This window comes from Pelodiscus sinensis, chromosome 1 (genome assembly GCF_052426305.1).
Source record: "Pelodiscus sinensis isolate ZL-2025 chromosome 1, ASM5242630v1, whole genome shotgun sequence".
NCBI classification, from domain to species: domain Eukaryota; kingdom Metazoa; phylum Chordata; order Testudines; family Trionychidae; genus Pelodiscus; species Pelodiscus sinensis.
Genome location: NC_143052.1, coordinates 136,864,467 through 136,879,889, shown reverse-complemented (window position 1 = coordinate 136,879,889; position 15,423 = coordinate 136,864,467). Strand labels below are relative to the sequence as shown.

The window sequence follows — 15,423 nt, the reverse complement described above, 5'->3', positions numbered from 1 at the left end:
CGAGCTGTCCTTTACTCCTCATAGAACGAGGTTTACAGGGACAGTGAAATAGTGCGTCTGCTATATTTTGAAATAGCGAACGTGTTCAAAAGATGTGGGGTAGCTATTTTGGGATACCTCTGGTATCCTGAAATAACTTTGCTGTGTAGACATACGCTAAGGTGTCATAGGACTACTTGTAAATTAAAGATTGTAAGGTAATCAGAATTTAATATTTTTAAAAGGGCTATGTATCAACTTGCCTCTCTCTCAGCAAGTTAATATGTATTAGTCTGAATATTCACACCATAAGTGTGTCCTTAATTTGTCTCTAGTATTTACCATTTACAAATATATTTAATATTTTTCACCCATCCAGTCAGTGAGCAAAAATACCTTGACTTAAATGCTCAGTCACACACCACAAAGAGTAACTATTCCAAAGAACTGTTTGCAGACTGTCCACTAATTGAAAATTATTCAAACTATTTGTAGAATAATCTTGAATAATTAGAATATTAATGTAGATCATGAAAGATTCACAAATGATTTGTTACCTGAAAAATGGTCTTAATGTATGATGAATAATAATTGAATAATTTTATCACCTCCAGCAATAATAATAATTTGGTTTGGAACAATGTGATTTCTCATTTTTATAATTTCACCAGATTATATTGCTTTTTAATTTTAAGTATTTTTACTTTTATTTATTTTAATTTTCTCAGTTGTAGGAAATTATAGGGAGGTCAGAAATTTTTTTTTATCAACAGACATAGGAAGAACAGTCACAGCGGTAGCTGTGTTAGTCTGATCTTGGTAAAACAAAAAGACAGTCATGTAGCACTTTAAAGACTAACAAGATGGTTTATTAGGTGATGAGCTTTTGTGGGGCAGACCCACTTCTTCTTTAAAGTGTAACATGACTCCCTTTTTTGTTTTATAAGAAAAACAGTTTAAGTTTTATGATCATTAAATCACAAATTGTCGAATCATATCAAAGTACACAAATATTCTTGAATCAAATTCTAATATAGTCTCATGCAAGATGTTTCTTACTTTGTTTATCTGTAAATTTTGATTATTGTTGATGGAATTTTTTTATCCATTTGTGTCCGTGTGTAGAAATTGCTGTTTATTGACATTTGCTGATAAAAATCTAATCCTTCCAAGTCTAATGATAATAAATAGATAAACATTAATTGAACTTTATTTCACCAGCAATGTTTCTGCTCCCTCCCATCTGATCTGTTATTGCAAATATCACATTTTTTAGTTAAAAAATAAGCTCTTCTGGACTAGGTACCTTGCTTTTCTATAATTGTCTATAAAGCACTAAATATATCTGAAGTGTTGTTTTATCACAGTGTATTATGTATGTGGCTAGATAACACAATGTTATGTACTGTATATAAGCAGATGATGTTCCCACCCTACTCCAAAATATAAGCACATCGTATAAGGTTAAAGTCACCCTGTTCTTGGGATATGTCTTTATTAAAATGGTAATTAATAACAAACACAAATTCTACCTCAAGTTCTTTCCCTAACCTTGTCTGCCCTTAAATGTTCTCCTATCAGATGTCTGTGTCCTATGCTTGTGTCCTCTAACAGAATAACCTTTCCCACTCCCCTTGCAGCCAGGTTGGAATGACTAAGCCATATCTGTGACGATGAGCCATCAGGAATCAGTCAGCAGCCTCCTGCAGGGCATGTACACCTGCTAGAAGATTGGGTCAACATAAGAACCCTGCTGCTCTGGTGTAGGCACTATCTATGGTGCTAGATATTTTGGTGATGGGCATCTTATTGATGAGTGTAATTAGAGAAATAAATAGTAATAATGAATAACAATAATTAAGAATAGAATAATTGAATAAAGATGCTAATTATCTTACCCATTACAAAGATAGCTTCTCCAATTATCACCTCTAATATCATTAGCTCACAGACATTTACCCCCCCTCCCCCATTCCCCTTCTGTTCTGAAATGTGATTTGTCCTTTTCACATATGTTCATTTTTTTAATTGTATCCTTTGGTATATATGGTTGTGACAATTTTCTTCCACATGTTGATCTGAGGAAGTGGGTCTGGCCCACGAAAGATCATCACCTAATAAACCATCTTGTTAGTCTTTAATGTGCTATATAGTCCTGTTTTTAATTAAGAATAGAACACTCCAGAGAGGTATCAAGGAAGATCCATGAAAACATTATGGATCATAAAGTATTAGGAAATTGAGTTTTTTTCTTTCCTTGTTCATGTCATTAAAGAAGAGAATAACCTGAACTGTATTCCTGAGTCCATCTAGAACAGATTTGGGATCCTTCCCTTGAATATTAACACTCTGCATTGCAGTCCAAGTTGAAAAAAAAGAAAAGAAAAGAAAAAAAGAACGTTGGTGCATTCATGTCAAGGGAGATCGTGTTGTGAATCATCTTTCACAGCTGATTCCTGTTGCTTTTCCTCTAGCACTGGGGCCAGGTCTGGGACTTTCTGCCCAGTCCTGGCTACTGTGAACCTGCTCATGTGTAAGGCCTCCTCATAGACTGGAGGGGTCTCTGATCCGCAAGCAGGTGGTGCTCCTAGCACTGCATTGTGGGAGTGAGCCACAGCCAGTATCCTCCTGGCAGCAGGACCGAACACAGAATGCAGAGCTGAAAGGGATGAGATTGAGAAAGGTTAATATAAACCTGGGACCATCAAATACCAGACATGAGCCAGACAGAGAGCACAAATATACTTGCTGTGCGATACTTTTCCCGACAACACGTCATTCACCTTCCTGCTCCAAGGCAATCCTTCTCATCAGCCACATCCCCTAACTACACCTTCCACAAATGCTTCTCTGAGCTGCTGTCCTTATTCCACCAAAAGAAGTGGTCCCACCCTCATTCCCCACTTCCTAGCTAGTTGGTTCTTCCAGATACAGCCCATGAATATCCCCAATGGCAACTCACAGATCCCCCCATTCCTTAGCATCAAGCAACCTGGCCCTTACACCAGCTGTTAGGGCCCTCCCGCTATTACCCCAGCAAATGACTTGGTGACATACATGGAGCTAAGACCATCCTTGTGCCCTAAAGCCTTGGGTTCAAACTTTGAGGTCTCTAGAATTTGGCACTCTGAAGTATGTTTTGGGTTCTAGGCTTGAGGGGACAGCTCCTGAGCTGGTCGAAATCAGCGTAGTACTTTTTACCTCAGTGGAGTGTTCTGATTTATACCAGCTCACCTAGCCTTGAAATTGATGGTATACAGAGGTCTGAATTTTTCAGACCTTCAGTTTCTGGATTTTGGAATATATTGGAGGATGCTCGGCCTTTTCTACAACAACCTTGGCTTCTGCATGGGCACACTCACAAGTGATAGTGCTCTGGAGAGTGCTGTCATGATCAAAGGCGATGACTGTCACCTCGTAGGGATGAGAACCCGACTCCTCCCCTGCTTGCCTACAGCAGCACCTCACGCAGGCTGAGACCAGGCCACACAAAAGCAGCAGCCCACCAATCGCTACCGCCAGCCTGTAGAGAGAAAGGGAGGGGAGTTATTGCCATGCTTTGTTCCTGTAGACACACTGAATGGAGTGTGAAGTGATCACACTCAATTTGCTAACATTTAAAGAGACAGTCTTTTAAAAATACCAATCCCTCAGCTGCATATCTGTGCTGTGAAATCATGTGTTGTGCTTCTTAAATTTCTCATAACTAATTAATTAATAAAGATGCTAGACTGAGAAGAAAGAGATATGCTCACAGTCAAAGAAAATGTGCTACCTAATGCTAAAGGCATCTAGCCGGGATGGGAAAATGCACTAGATCCTTTGTACCACCAGGGGGAAGTGAGGGAAAGAGAAGGGAGGAGCTGTTTGAATTGTGTCACTTATAAAATCAGATTTAATCAGTGGGGGATGGGTGATGAGGGCTATGGCTCGGGTGATGTGCTGATGAGGGCGCATATGAATAGTCTCACCTGACCTTACTTATTGCCAGCCGGCTAAGCAGGACGGCAAACCCAGCAGCCAGGGTCAGGGAGGACAGAGCCCCTCATTCAATGTGTCTCAGGTAACTCCTCTGCTCTGGTGGGAGCAGCAGCAGGGTGGGGGCCCAGGGGGGCGGGAAGTTTCCGAATCTGTTGCTGCTTCAGCTCTGCAGGGAGAGGCTAGGTAGGGGAGGGAGGAGGGAACTGAGGGCAAGAGGGAGAGCTGGGCTACTGGTGGGGGCGGGGAGGAGCTTACACTTGAATTGTTGGGGGAAACCTTTAAATTGTGCCCCCACAACAGCAGCAGAAGCTCTGTCCTTCCTGCTCCCCTGGCTCAGAAGCTTCATTCACTTGGTTCTGGGGGGGCGTGTTCTGCTGTGTCCCAATGTGAGGCGGGTGGGTGGGAGCCAGTGTGTGGGCCTGTTCGGATGTGTGCCACTGTGGAACCCACTAGTTACTAACATTACACACACACACACACACACACACACACACGCACACACATTTAAATTGTAATGGAAGAAAAAAAATACTGAAACAAGGGGTAATCAACAAGGTGCAGAACTCTGCACCCACCCACCCTGAAAACCACCCAACTGCAGGCCCCACCCTGTTCTTGCCCTGTCAGCTGCACAGGACAGGTAGCATGGCCGTGGGGGCAGGGCTGTGAGGAAAACACCCACCGCTGCCCAGGAGATGTGCCCACATCCACAACTGGGCACCCTGAGCAACACTGGGGAGGAGACTGGCCCTGAATCCCGGGCCAGGTTGGAACAGGAACCTTGAGAGGAAACGCTCGTTTTCCCCTGCAACACAAAACCGTGCAAGCCTCCCAGAGCACCTCCAGGACAGCCAGGCCCCAGACTGTTGACTGCCGGGCTGCCCGAAACATGCCCACAGCACTGTTGTGTGTCCGACCTGCTCATGCCACACACTAACCAACACTTCTCCCTCCTGCGGGGAGAAGTGGTTATGCTGCCCCGATGGTGTCAACCGAACAGGCTCAACTCCTCCCTGGCTGAGCACAGTCCGTAGGTTGGCTTCCCAGGCCCTGTCCCTGCAATTCAATCCGCATGGTGCTGGGCCCAGGCAGTGGCTGGGGAAGACACGATGTGGGGCCAAGCACCGTCTGATGGGGAGCAGCTCTCTATGCCACCGGCGCTAATCCAAAGGGAAATCAGCTTGTCCCAACAACAGCTCAGCCCTCAGTTGGCCCTGCTGTAAAGCAGGCACTGATGGTCACTGCACAGCTGGGAGAGGACCTTCAGAATTGGGGCCATTTCAGAAACAGCATACCCCCTGTGCCTGGATGCGAGCTAGGGCCAGAGTGCTATTTTTAGTACCATGGCCCAGGCTCCAGGTGGGGCAGCCACCCGCCATGCAGCCCCTCCCCCAGGAGCAGCTGAGGCCGCCGCTGCGCAGCTCTGCTGAGTGGGGTGGGCGGGACTGAAATTCTTGGTGTGCACCCATGTAGGTGTGCACCTTCCAGGGAATCCTGGTGGGGGTACAGGAGATAAGTGAGTGTTACTGAGATAAGCCATCCCATGTGCCCCTTCCCAACTGGATTGGGAAAAGGGGTCACTGCAGAAGGCATCTGCCTGGCTGGCTGAAACACATTTACATAAGACCACACATACATACAAACAAACATAAACACAAGGTGGGTGAGGTAATTTTTTGTTTGTTTGTGTGCATTTTTGGTTTTATTTTGAACCAACTTTGGTTGGTGAAAGAGATCAGCACTTTTTTGCTCCACAAACCTGGAAAAGAGCTTTATGGAGTTCCAAAGGTTTTCACTTTCACCAACCATATTTGGTCCAATGAAAGCCATTACTTCCCTCCCCTTGTGGCTCTCATCCCAGGACCAACATGACTACAACAAAACAGCAAAAACCCTAAGTGTTATTACATGTCAAGATATACAAAATAAATATCCTAAAATCAGATATGATTTGCTGATTTAACTTCATTCGCTCGTCCATTTGTAACAAGCCCAGATCAGAAGTTTATATCACTGAATATTGACTAACAAGTTCTCAAGCAGCATTTTGCTTGCTTTCCCTAGCTGTAAATAATTTAATTATTAATGATGGAAGTATTTCAGAGTGTGTGCATGTGTACTGTGCAATCAACAGCTAATTTCTAAGTCATCTGAAAAGGAAAAAAAAAAACCAACCCAGAGATTTTAGGTGCCTAAGCATTCTCTGGAATCACAGTTGAAGTTGCCTTCCCCATCCCCACCACAATCTGAAATGGCCTGCTGGTGAGTCCTGACTGAGTGGCCAGAGGGCTGCAGGAGGGCCATGGGCATAGGCAAGATGCAGTCCCCAGCTGGGAACATGAACTTGTGTTGAGCTGCAGGCCAAGCACCAGGCATGAAGGTATGCTGGCCAAAGGGCAAGGGCAGCTGTGGCATGGAAGCTGCCAGGACTTCTGCAGAGCAGCTCAAACTGTGGAGGAAGAACCCCTGAAGGTGAGGACCCCACCCAGGTTTTTACCCATTGTTTCATTTCACAATTGGATGCTATTCAAACATAGCAGCCGCCTTCTGTGCCCCATATCTTAGGGTAAATGTTTCATCTAAACTAATCCATTCCCCATGTAGCTTTTAAAGGACGCTCTGGTCAAGAAGGACTGATAATGACAGTTCCCTTTGCAAGGGACAGTCGCAGGCCCTGCGCCTAGGAAGCAAAGGACTGAGCAGCTTCTTTCATGTACCCTAAGGGCGTGCCTTGTCCCTTAACCTAAGACTCCAGTTCCACTCGCTGTCTATGGAGAACGCTGTGGCTCACAATCTCGCCTGCCACAAGCAATGTCACAGTTTGCAGCAGCAAAGGTCGCAGCGCTGCCTTCTGAATCTTAGCATCTTAGTGAGCCATATCATTGTATCTGGATAAACTTAAAAAACAACAAATGGCCTGGTAGCACTTTATAGACTAACAAAACATGCAGATGGTATCATGTGCTTTTGTGGGCAAAGCCCAATTGTATCTGTTCTTATTCATAAGTTGAGCGTGTAGTTTAATGTTCTGTATGTTTGACAGTTTATTATTTTAATAAAATTGAATCAAATTGTGTCAATTTTTTCAGTAAATTATAAAAACTTTTGAGATCACACCTTTACTTCTGAAATTTTCACTATTGTAACATACTTAAGCACACGGTCACCGAGGGCGCCATTGTCCTTAATGTTGGCCTTGGATTTAATTCTCTCAATTGCTTGCTAAGTTAAATGACACCTCCCCACCCACAAAAAGATATTTACTTAATATTATGTAAAGAACCTACCAGATGTACCAGAGACGGACCCAATCATTGCTTGAGCAGCTGATGAAAAAAAGGTGCAAGAAAGAGTTAACAACATATCATAGAAATTTGGGATGGAAAAATTCCCTTGTTGACTCTGTCTTATCTATCCTGTCAACTCCTGTCTGTCTTCACTTCAGTTGATGAAAGATTGGAGATGGGAGCTTCCACGAATCCTCACTGAGGAGACAGTCCTTCAGTCTAATAAATATCATTATTAAAAATTTTTGGCCAGACTGAATTTTTCCTCTTTTTTTCAGCTTCATACCATTTACTCCAAGTTCTTTCTGCCTCTCACAGACACACCACCTGACTATGATATTCTGTTTACATCCTTCATATCTTGTAAAGAGTTTTAATTGATACATCTTCCTTATTTTTACAGCTTCCAACCTCCTAATTTTTTTGTTATTCTTTAATTTTCTCTCTCAATTTGTCATCTTCTTCCAGGAAAGGAAAGCACTGTACATTTCTTTATCTATAATAAATAGAGTGGATCAAACAGGTCACAAAAAGTTCTCTCTAAATAAAAACATCAAATTTTCTGTGGCTGCTTTCATACTTTTGTATTTGCTATCTGTGATGTTTATGCAAACAGTCTTCCTGGGAGGAATGTTCACAGCATACTTTACAATATATTCATGGAAAGACCCATTTAAATTCCTAATGGTGACTACTTACATGAGAAACCTAGTAAATGTTGCTTTCTTTCATTTTGAGAACAAAACAATAACTGATACAGCTCAAATTCTGAGTATTGAATCCTTACAATGAAGTGTTTACAAACTAGCGATAGAAAAATTAATTCCAGAAATGTCTGGGCAAAAGTTTTCAAACAGATACCTCTGATATAAAAGGCAGACAATTTGAAAGCACAAAGACAGAGCAAACACACCACATGAATTATAACGTTCAGAGTTAGTAACTCAGATCTACCAAATTATCTGCCTTGGGAAAATGCTTGTTCAACATTTACCAAAAATGTTAACTAAAGCAAAAGTTTCAGAGAGGTAGCCATGTTTAGGTGCATCTAGACAGCACCCTTCTGTTGGAATAAGCTACACAATTTGCATTACGCAAATTGCACAGCTTATTCTGAATCTAAGTCAAAAGAGCTTATTTTGAAATTTAGCACTGTCTACACAGCACCAAATTTCAAAATAAGTCACGATTCTGATGAATCCCTTAACCCTAGTGGAACGAGGATTATAGGGATGCTGGAATAGCGCTATTCAAGATGCAGCATTACTATTTTGGGATACTTCTGATATCCTGAAATAGCAACACAGTCTAGATGTACCCTTAGTCTGTAATTGAAAATAATTGAAAATCAAGGAATAGTCTTGCAGTATCTTAGAAACTAACAAAACACGTCAATGGGATCATGAGCTTTTATGGGCACAACCCACTTCTTCAGATGAATGGAATTAAAGGGTCCAGGTTCCAAAGAAATAGCAGAGAAAGGGAGGGGACAGGGATGGGGGGAGAGAAGGAAAAAAGGAGGAAAAATTGTGAATTAGAGTGTCCATGCTAAATGGACAGTTGGGGGTTGTAGGTGATGATAAGTGGTGTCCTGTTACTTTTTAGCGCTGTCAATTAATGTGTGTTAATGCCTGTGATTAATGCAGGGCAGAATTCATGCTTTAAAAAAAATAAACGCGTGTTAATCGCAAATTCGCAAAGGGTGGGAAACCAGCATAAGTTGCTCCAGAGACCAACTCTTGTAAGGAGCAGTAATGCAAACCACCACCAGGAGGGCTCATGGAAAAATGAAGCAGCCAGAAAGAAAAAAAACCTGAGGATGTGGTCCCAGCTCCAGTGGAGGGGTAAACAACAAGTAAAGACCCTGACACCTGTCCCTCTTCCCTCCCAAGTGTCTATATTTAAAAAAAATAAAACAGCCTGGGGGGCTTGCCCAGACTGTTCCTCCCCACTTGCAGGGCTCACCCAAGCCACCCTCTCTTTGCCTCCTGGGACTGATCCTCTCCCCACATCTGATTCTGGTGCTGAGTCCTCCCTCCCCCATCCCAAATTCTGCACTGCCCTTGGTGGTATCTACCCCCTCAAGCCTAGGGGCTGACCCCCACACCTGAGCCCTGTGCCCCCCAACTCTGCACTGCCCATGGCAGAGTCTACCCTCCTCTGGCCCTGTGCTGCCCGCAACTGGAGCTGAGCTAAAAAACTCTTTTGAATAGGACACAGATATATTGATTATATAGAAGAATTTATTGAATTATTCCAGCCATTGACACAGTTCTGTGTTTTCATGATCTATAGTGATAAAATATCAGACAAAATTAATGGAGCAAAGCAACAACAGTTCAGGTCTTTTGAATGGGAAGTTTATGTTTAAAATACTTTCAGATGGTTCTTTGTCTAAAAGGACTGTTATCTATAGCTACTGCAAGAAGCACTTCAAGTCTGCAGTATCACCTACGTGCTAAGCATGCTTTTGCCTCTGGTTCTTGTGCTACAGATAATCCACCACCAGCAAAAGAGTCCAGCTAGCCAGGACAGAGTACAATTACAGTTTCAGGATCACTACAAGCCCATGGATCAAACAAAATACAACAACTTAACCAATGATATTGCAAAGTAGATAGCTATGGACTGCAGACCACTTGACATTGTAAATGACAAAGGGCTAAGAGATATTATTCAAATAGCATCTGCCAACCAGTCATACACCTTGTCCTCCCGAGGAACCATTGCATCACGAATAAATGACCTATCTGACAATGAGAAGACTACAAAGTTGGAGCTTCTGAGAAATGCACTGACTGTTGTTTTGACTGGTAATCACTGGCCATCCTTGAGCAATCATAGCTGTCTTGGTGTCATGGCACACCTGACTGATGCTGCATGGACACTACAGTCGTTTGCTGTAACAGTAACTCATATTGAAGAGAGACATGCAGAAGCATGCGAAGAGCACTTCATGGATGTTGCGAAAGAATGGAATATTCAGGAAAAGGTAACAACAATTAGTACTAACAATGCATGTAATATGGTAGCAGCGGCCAGTTGCTTGCCGTTTGAACACATGAAATGCTTTGCTCACAGTCTGCAGCGATCCATTACTGTAGCACTCAGTGATGGTAGTTTTGAAAACATGCTGGCAAAATGTAGAAAACTTCTGGGGCATTTCAAACACAGTCCAGCTAACAGTACAGAGCTAGGAATACTACAAGCCCTGGACAGAAACAAGAACCTCTGGTACAAGATATTTCAACCAGTTAGAATTCCACATTGGCTATGATTCAGTGCCTGCTTCGCAATAAAGCTGCTATCACATCCACATTAGCTCTTCAAAAGCACCATCTATCAGTGTCAACAGATAAAGAGTTTGAAAAACTGCAAAAGCTAGAAACCTTACTTGAGCCCTGCAGGTTTGTGACTGAACTCCTCGGGGGGGAGGGGCTGTATGTTTCTTGCTCCGTGGTTTTACCCACGTTCTGCTATATATTCCAAGTTATGGCAGCCTCTGACGTTGACCTGGCATATGTTGTTACATTTAAGAACACTTTCACAACAGATTTTACAAAATGCAAAGAAGGCACCAATCTGAGATTTCTAAAAATAGCTACAGCACTAGATCCCAGGTTTAACAATCTGAAGTGCCCTCCAAAATCTGAGAGGGATGAGGTGTGGAACATTTTGTCAGAAGTCTTAAAAGAGCAATCCTCTGATGCAGAAACTAGAGAAATGGAACCATGCCCCGCCCCCAAAAAATCAACCTTCTGCTTGTGGCATCTGATTCAGATGATGAAAACAATGCTTCGATCTGCACTGTTTTGGATCGTTAACAAGCAGAATCCATCATCAGCATGGACATTGATGGTTGAAGCATGGAATGGTGGTCGAAGCATGAAGGGGCATATGAATCTTTAGTGCATCTGACATGTAAATGTCTTGCTATGCCGACTTCAACAGTGCCATGCAAATGTCTTTTTTCACTATCAGGTGACATGGTAAACAAGAAAGCATGCAGCATTATCTCCCACAAATCTCCCACAAGCTTGTTTGTCATAGTGATTGGCTGAAAAATAAGTAGGACTGAGTGGATTTGTGGAGTCTAAAGTTTTACATTGTTTTATTGTTAAGTGAAGTTATTCTTGTTTACATAATTCTACATTTGTAAGTTCAGCTTTCATGTTAGAATTTGCACTACAATACTTTAGTGAGGTGAACTGACTTTTTTTTACAGTGTAAATGTTTTGTAATTAAAAATAAATATAAAGAAAGCATTATACACTTTGTATTCTGTGTTGTAATTGAAATCAATATGTCTGAAGATGTAGAAAACATCCAAAAATATTTAAATATTATTATTGTTTAACAGCATGATTAATCGCAATTAATTTTTTAATTGCTTGACTGCCCTAGTTATTTTCTTTGTAGGGCCTGTCTTGAAGAAGCTGATGTCTGGGTACTCGTCTGGCTCTGTCAATCTTTTTTTTTACTTCTCTGGGTGGGTATTTCAGTTTTATGAATGCTCTATATAGATCCTGTAGCTGTGTGTCTGTCTGTGGGATTGGAGCAAATCCTGTTGTATCTTAGGGTACGTCTAGACTACATGCCTCTGCTGACAGAGGCATGTAAAATAGGCTACCAGACATAGTCAATGAAGCGGGGATTTAAGTATCCCCGGCTTCATTTAAATAAAAATGGCCACCGCGCTGTGCAGGATCAGCTGATTGTCGGCACAGTGCAGCGGTCGAGACGTGGATCAGTCGACAGGGGAAGCCTTTGTCGACTGCTCCTGTAAACCTCGTTTCACGAGGCATAAGGGGCAAAATAAGTTTCTTAGTTTCTAAGATACTGCATGACTATTTCTTGTTTTTTAAGTTTTTCAACAAAAGCAAATTCCCTTGTCAGAGGCAAGGTCATCAGCTGAGATTCCTCCCATGTCTGTCACCTCTCCACACCCCCAACCTCTTCTGAAAGGAATTCATGTGTATACTCACTGTTGAGGGTTCACACAGCCCTCCTCGCATCTCACTTGAGGAAACTACAGGGAGAGTAAAGGCAATCTGGGTGAATTGTCCCGACTCTGTCTCCTTAAAGCCCAGTGCTCAGCATCTCCCTCATCTACTCCAATACCAATCCTAAACCCTGGCCCATAGACTCGCATTACCTACTTTCTTTTGTCCTTCTCATGCACACCATCATCAACCTGAATCCTTTTCTTCTCCATGCAGACATGTCCTTTACATTTTACCTTCCCCTCTCTCCATTATAGATTGAACTTCCCCACTGTTCTCTCTCCAGATCTTAATTCCCCTGTATATTTAAAAACACAGACCCGTCAATATTCTATTATTTACTGTGCCCATTACAGATATGAATAACACACTGCCTGAGTGGAATTCTGGTTACTCTATATTCTATCATTCCGTACTGGAGATTCGACTGCCCCCTCATTCCTGCTGCACTGTACTCATCCCCACCTGTTCTATCAAGCTCTTTATGGGTTTGAATTCTCCTCGGCCCCACTTGGACCCGCCTTTATTTCCTCAATGCTTTTAAATACCAGGGAAATTCTTACTTCAGATTTATACTTGGCTCAAATCCCCTTGAACTTTTGATGTAATAAACTGCCCCGGCAGAGGGCAAGCTCTGCCAGAGGAACATATGGTGTGACTCACCCAAGAGAGACTTGCCAAAGCAGAGAGGATCATGAACAGGCTACAGATCCTCATGAGGAAATAATGCTGATTCTGCTGTCTTGTGTAGCTCAGGGCCAGTGCTTCCTTCCTAATTTCAGTTCATCTTGGCCAGTCCTCAAACAGAGGTGAAGAGCAGAGAAACTCCTTTGACAGGGCGAGTCCCTTCTCTCTTCTTACTCTGCTGTTTTCTGCTCCTTTCTGGTTTGCCTTTCCTTCTCATGCACAACACTGGTTTTCTGCTGGCCTTTTTCTCTCTTGGTCCTTCTTTCTATCTGTCTCTGTCTGTGTCTGTCTCCTTCTGTTACTCTCCTGCCATTTCAAAAGGGAGCTCCAGTGCCATCCAGTCACTTCAGAAAAAGAGCTGAGGATGCAGTCACTTAACTTGCTAATTCCAACTGATCTAGCACCAGGAGTCAATGAGAAAAATGTGCCTATGATGCAAAGAGAACGAAGAACTCTCTTCAGTGGGGGAAAGCTGCTCTGAACTCATTCCCAATTACTTCTCTCCCCGCCTCCTTGCCCAAACTGCCCGAATGGTGCAGCTTGAAGGTCATTTGTTAACCTTCTGCTTTACTTCCGATGTGTTTCCCCTCCCGTGACCCTCTCCCAGGCCCTCCCATTGTTACACATTTGTGGCTGTGGCCAGCTGTTTCTAATCAGGAACACAGGTCAGAATGGAAAGCACCTTGCACCTGGCACATTCCTGCTGGAGCAGGATGGGAAGAACAGAGGCTGAGGGGTCAAGCGCCACTGACAGGGGGGAAAAAAGGAGCAATTGCCCAGGGTTCCCGGTGCCCCCACTGCTGTGGCAACAGCAGCAACTGGGAGCTCCCTGCTGCTTTAAATCGTGGCAGTTTAATCGCTGGCCAGGCCAGCAGCCACGTGGGACACCCAGGGATGATGAGGGGGTGAAGGGTAGCTGTTTGTGGCCCTTTAAAATGCCAGCGTGGAACCCCAGATGGCACAGACCAGACTGTGATGAAGGGCTGGCTGGGGAGAAGTGGGTTGTGCTCTTTCTGCCAGAGGCCATGCTCCTTCCTAGGATTGGGAGTCTCTCCCCTATCTTGTCCAGGAGCCTGGCAATTCTGTTGGCAGCCCTGGCATGGGTTATGGAATACCTTAAAACTTCTCCACACACCTTCACGCCTAATATGCAGTGCTTCCTTCAGCTCCACTGGTGCCTCCCCCTCTGCTCCAATGATCACTTCAGTCCTCATCTGCGGAACTCTCTGCTGTTCCAGTCCTGGCCCCTATCTCCTACAGCTCTACCAAAGCAAAGAGTCTTGACCTGCAGAAATTACTGTCATTCCAATCCTGAGTTCCTTAGAAAGCCCTGCCAGTGCCCCTCAGCCCTGCCCTGCAGTCCTTGCTATTCCAGCCCTGGGATCCCCTCACAGCCCTGCCAGTGCCCCACAACTCCTTTACCCTGCTAGAAAATGTGTTATTGCTTCTCCTCCTACACACATTATAGTTCTCCCTCAAGCTATTTAACTTAATAGGCCTCCTTTAATGATCTGCTGTTTTCCCTCTTGTATAACCACTTTGGATTTCTATTACATTCCTGCTCATGGGTATCCATAAGTGCTTTCATCTATGTAATTAGCATCTCCCGCCCTGCCTCTCCACCCCTCCCCCAGTTCTGTTTCCATTTGAGAGGGGTAGCCATGTTAGTCTGTACTAGAAAAAACGTTAAAAACTTTTTTCGCCTTTCCTTTTCCACCCCACCCCCTCTCTTTCTCTGCTATTTATTTGAAACGTGGACCCCTTAACTCCATTCATCTGAAGAAGTGGGTTGTGCCCACGAAAGCTCATGATACCTTCTACATGTTTTGTTAGTCTCTAAGGAGCTGCAGGATTATTCATTGATTTTTATTTTTTTTCTGTTTCCAGTAGTTTGCCTCAGTAATGTGTTGTTTATTCCTGGCCTGCAACCATCCAGGACTGGCATATGGCTATATGCTTGAGGAAGTGAGCAGCACAGAAATTAGTGGAACTTGTTACTCCATGTTGCAATCACATTACATCCACATTATACTGGTGAATCATTAGCCTTGCTCACGGCTATTAGAGGCAAAGACCAGAACCAATGGATTGATAAACATAACACCCACATTCCCCTCAAAGATAGGGTAAGAACCATCCACTGTGAGCAACTTCTGAAAGAGTGATGGTCTTCTCAGGCTGTTCAGATAGTCAGATGCTGTCCCTAGGAGGGTGCAGGCCCTTGGGCACCCCCCTCTTCACCCTAGCCATCTCCTCCCACCCCATCCTGCCCCCACCCCACCCCCCACTTTACCCCTTCCCCAAACTCCCATCCCTGTTCTGCCTCACTCCGCCTCTTCCATAGGATTGCCAGGTGTCCGGTTTTGAACTTTCTGTCCGGAAAACAAATTGAGAAAATACTGGACATATAAATGTCCGGTATTTTCTAATTAAGTAAATTTTATTATTATCAGGAATATCAGTATGTAGTTGTGTACTGCCTGGTT

At 43.5% G+C, this 15,423-nt stretch overlaps 1 protein-coding gene and 1 pseudogene across 1 annotated transcript; one reads left to right on the top strand and one right to left on the bottom strand.

The window, feature by feature from the left end:
• Positions 1-1,438: 1,438 nt before the first annotated feature.
• TMEM52B (transmembrane protein 52B) lies at positions 1,439-14,279 on the bottom strand. Its single transcript, XM_006112528.5, has 6 exons — positions 14,073-14,279; positions 12,914-13,365; positions 12,233-12,276; positions 7,248-7,286; positions 3,342-3,502; positions 1,439-2,638 (listed from the first exon to the last, which is right to left on the bottom strand). The coding sequence occupies exons 2-6, from the start codon at positions 12,965-12,967 to the stop codon at positions 2,394-2,396; spliced, it is 543 nt and encodes a 180-aa protein (XP_006112590.1). The 5' UTR covers positions 12,968-13,365; positions 14,073-14,279; the 3' UTR covers positions 1,439-2,393.
• LOC142818996 (E3 SUMO-protein ligase ZBED1-like) lies at positions 7,294-12,226 on the top strand (annotated as a pseudogene).
• Positions 14,280-15,423: the final 1,144 nt, after the last annotated feature.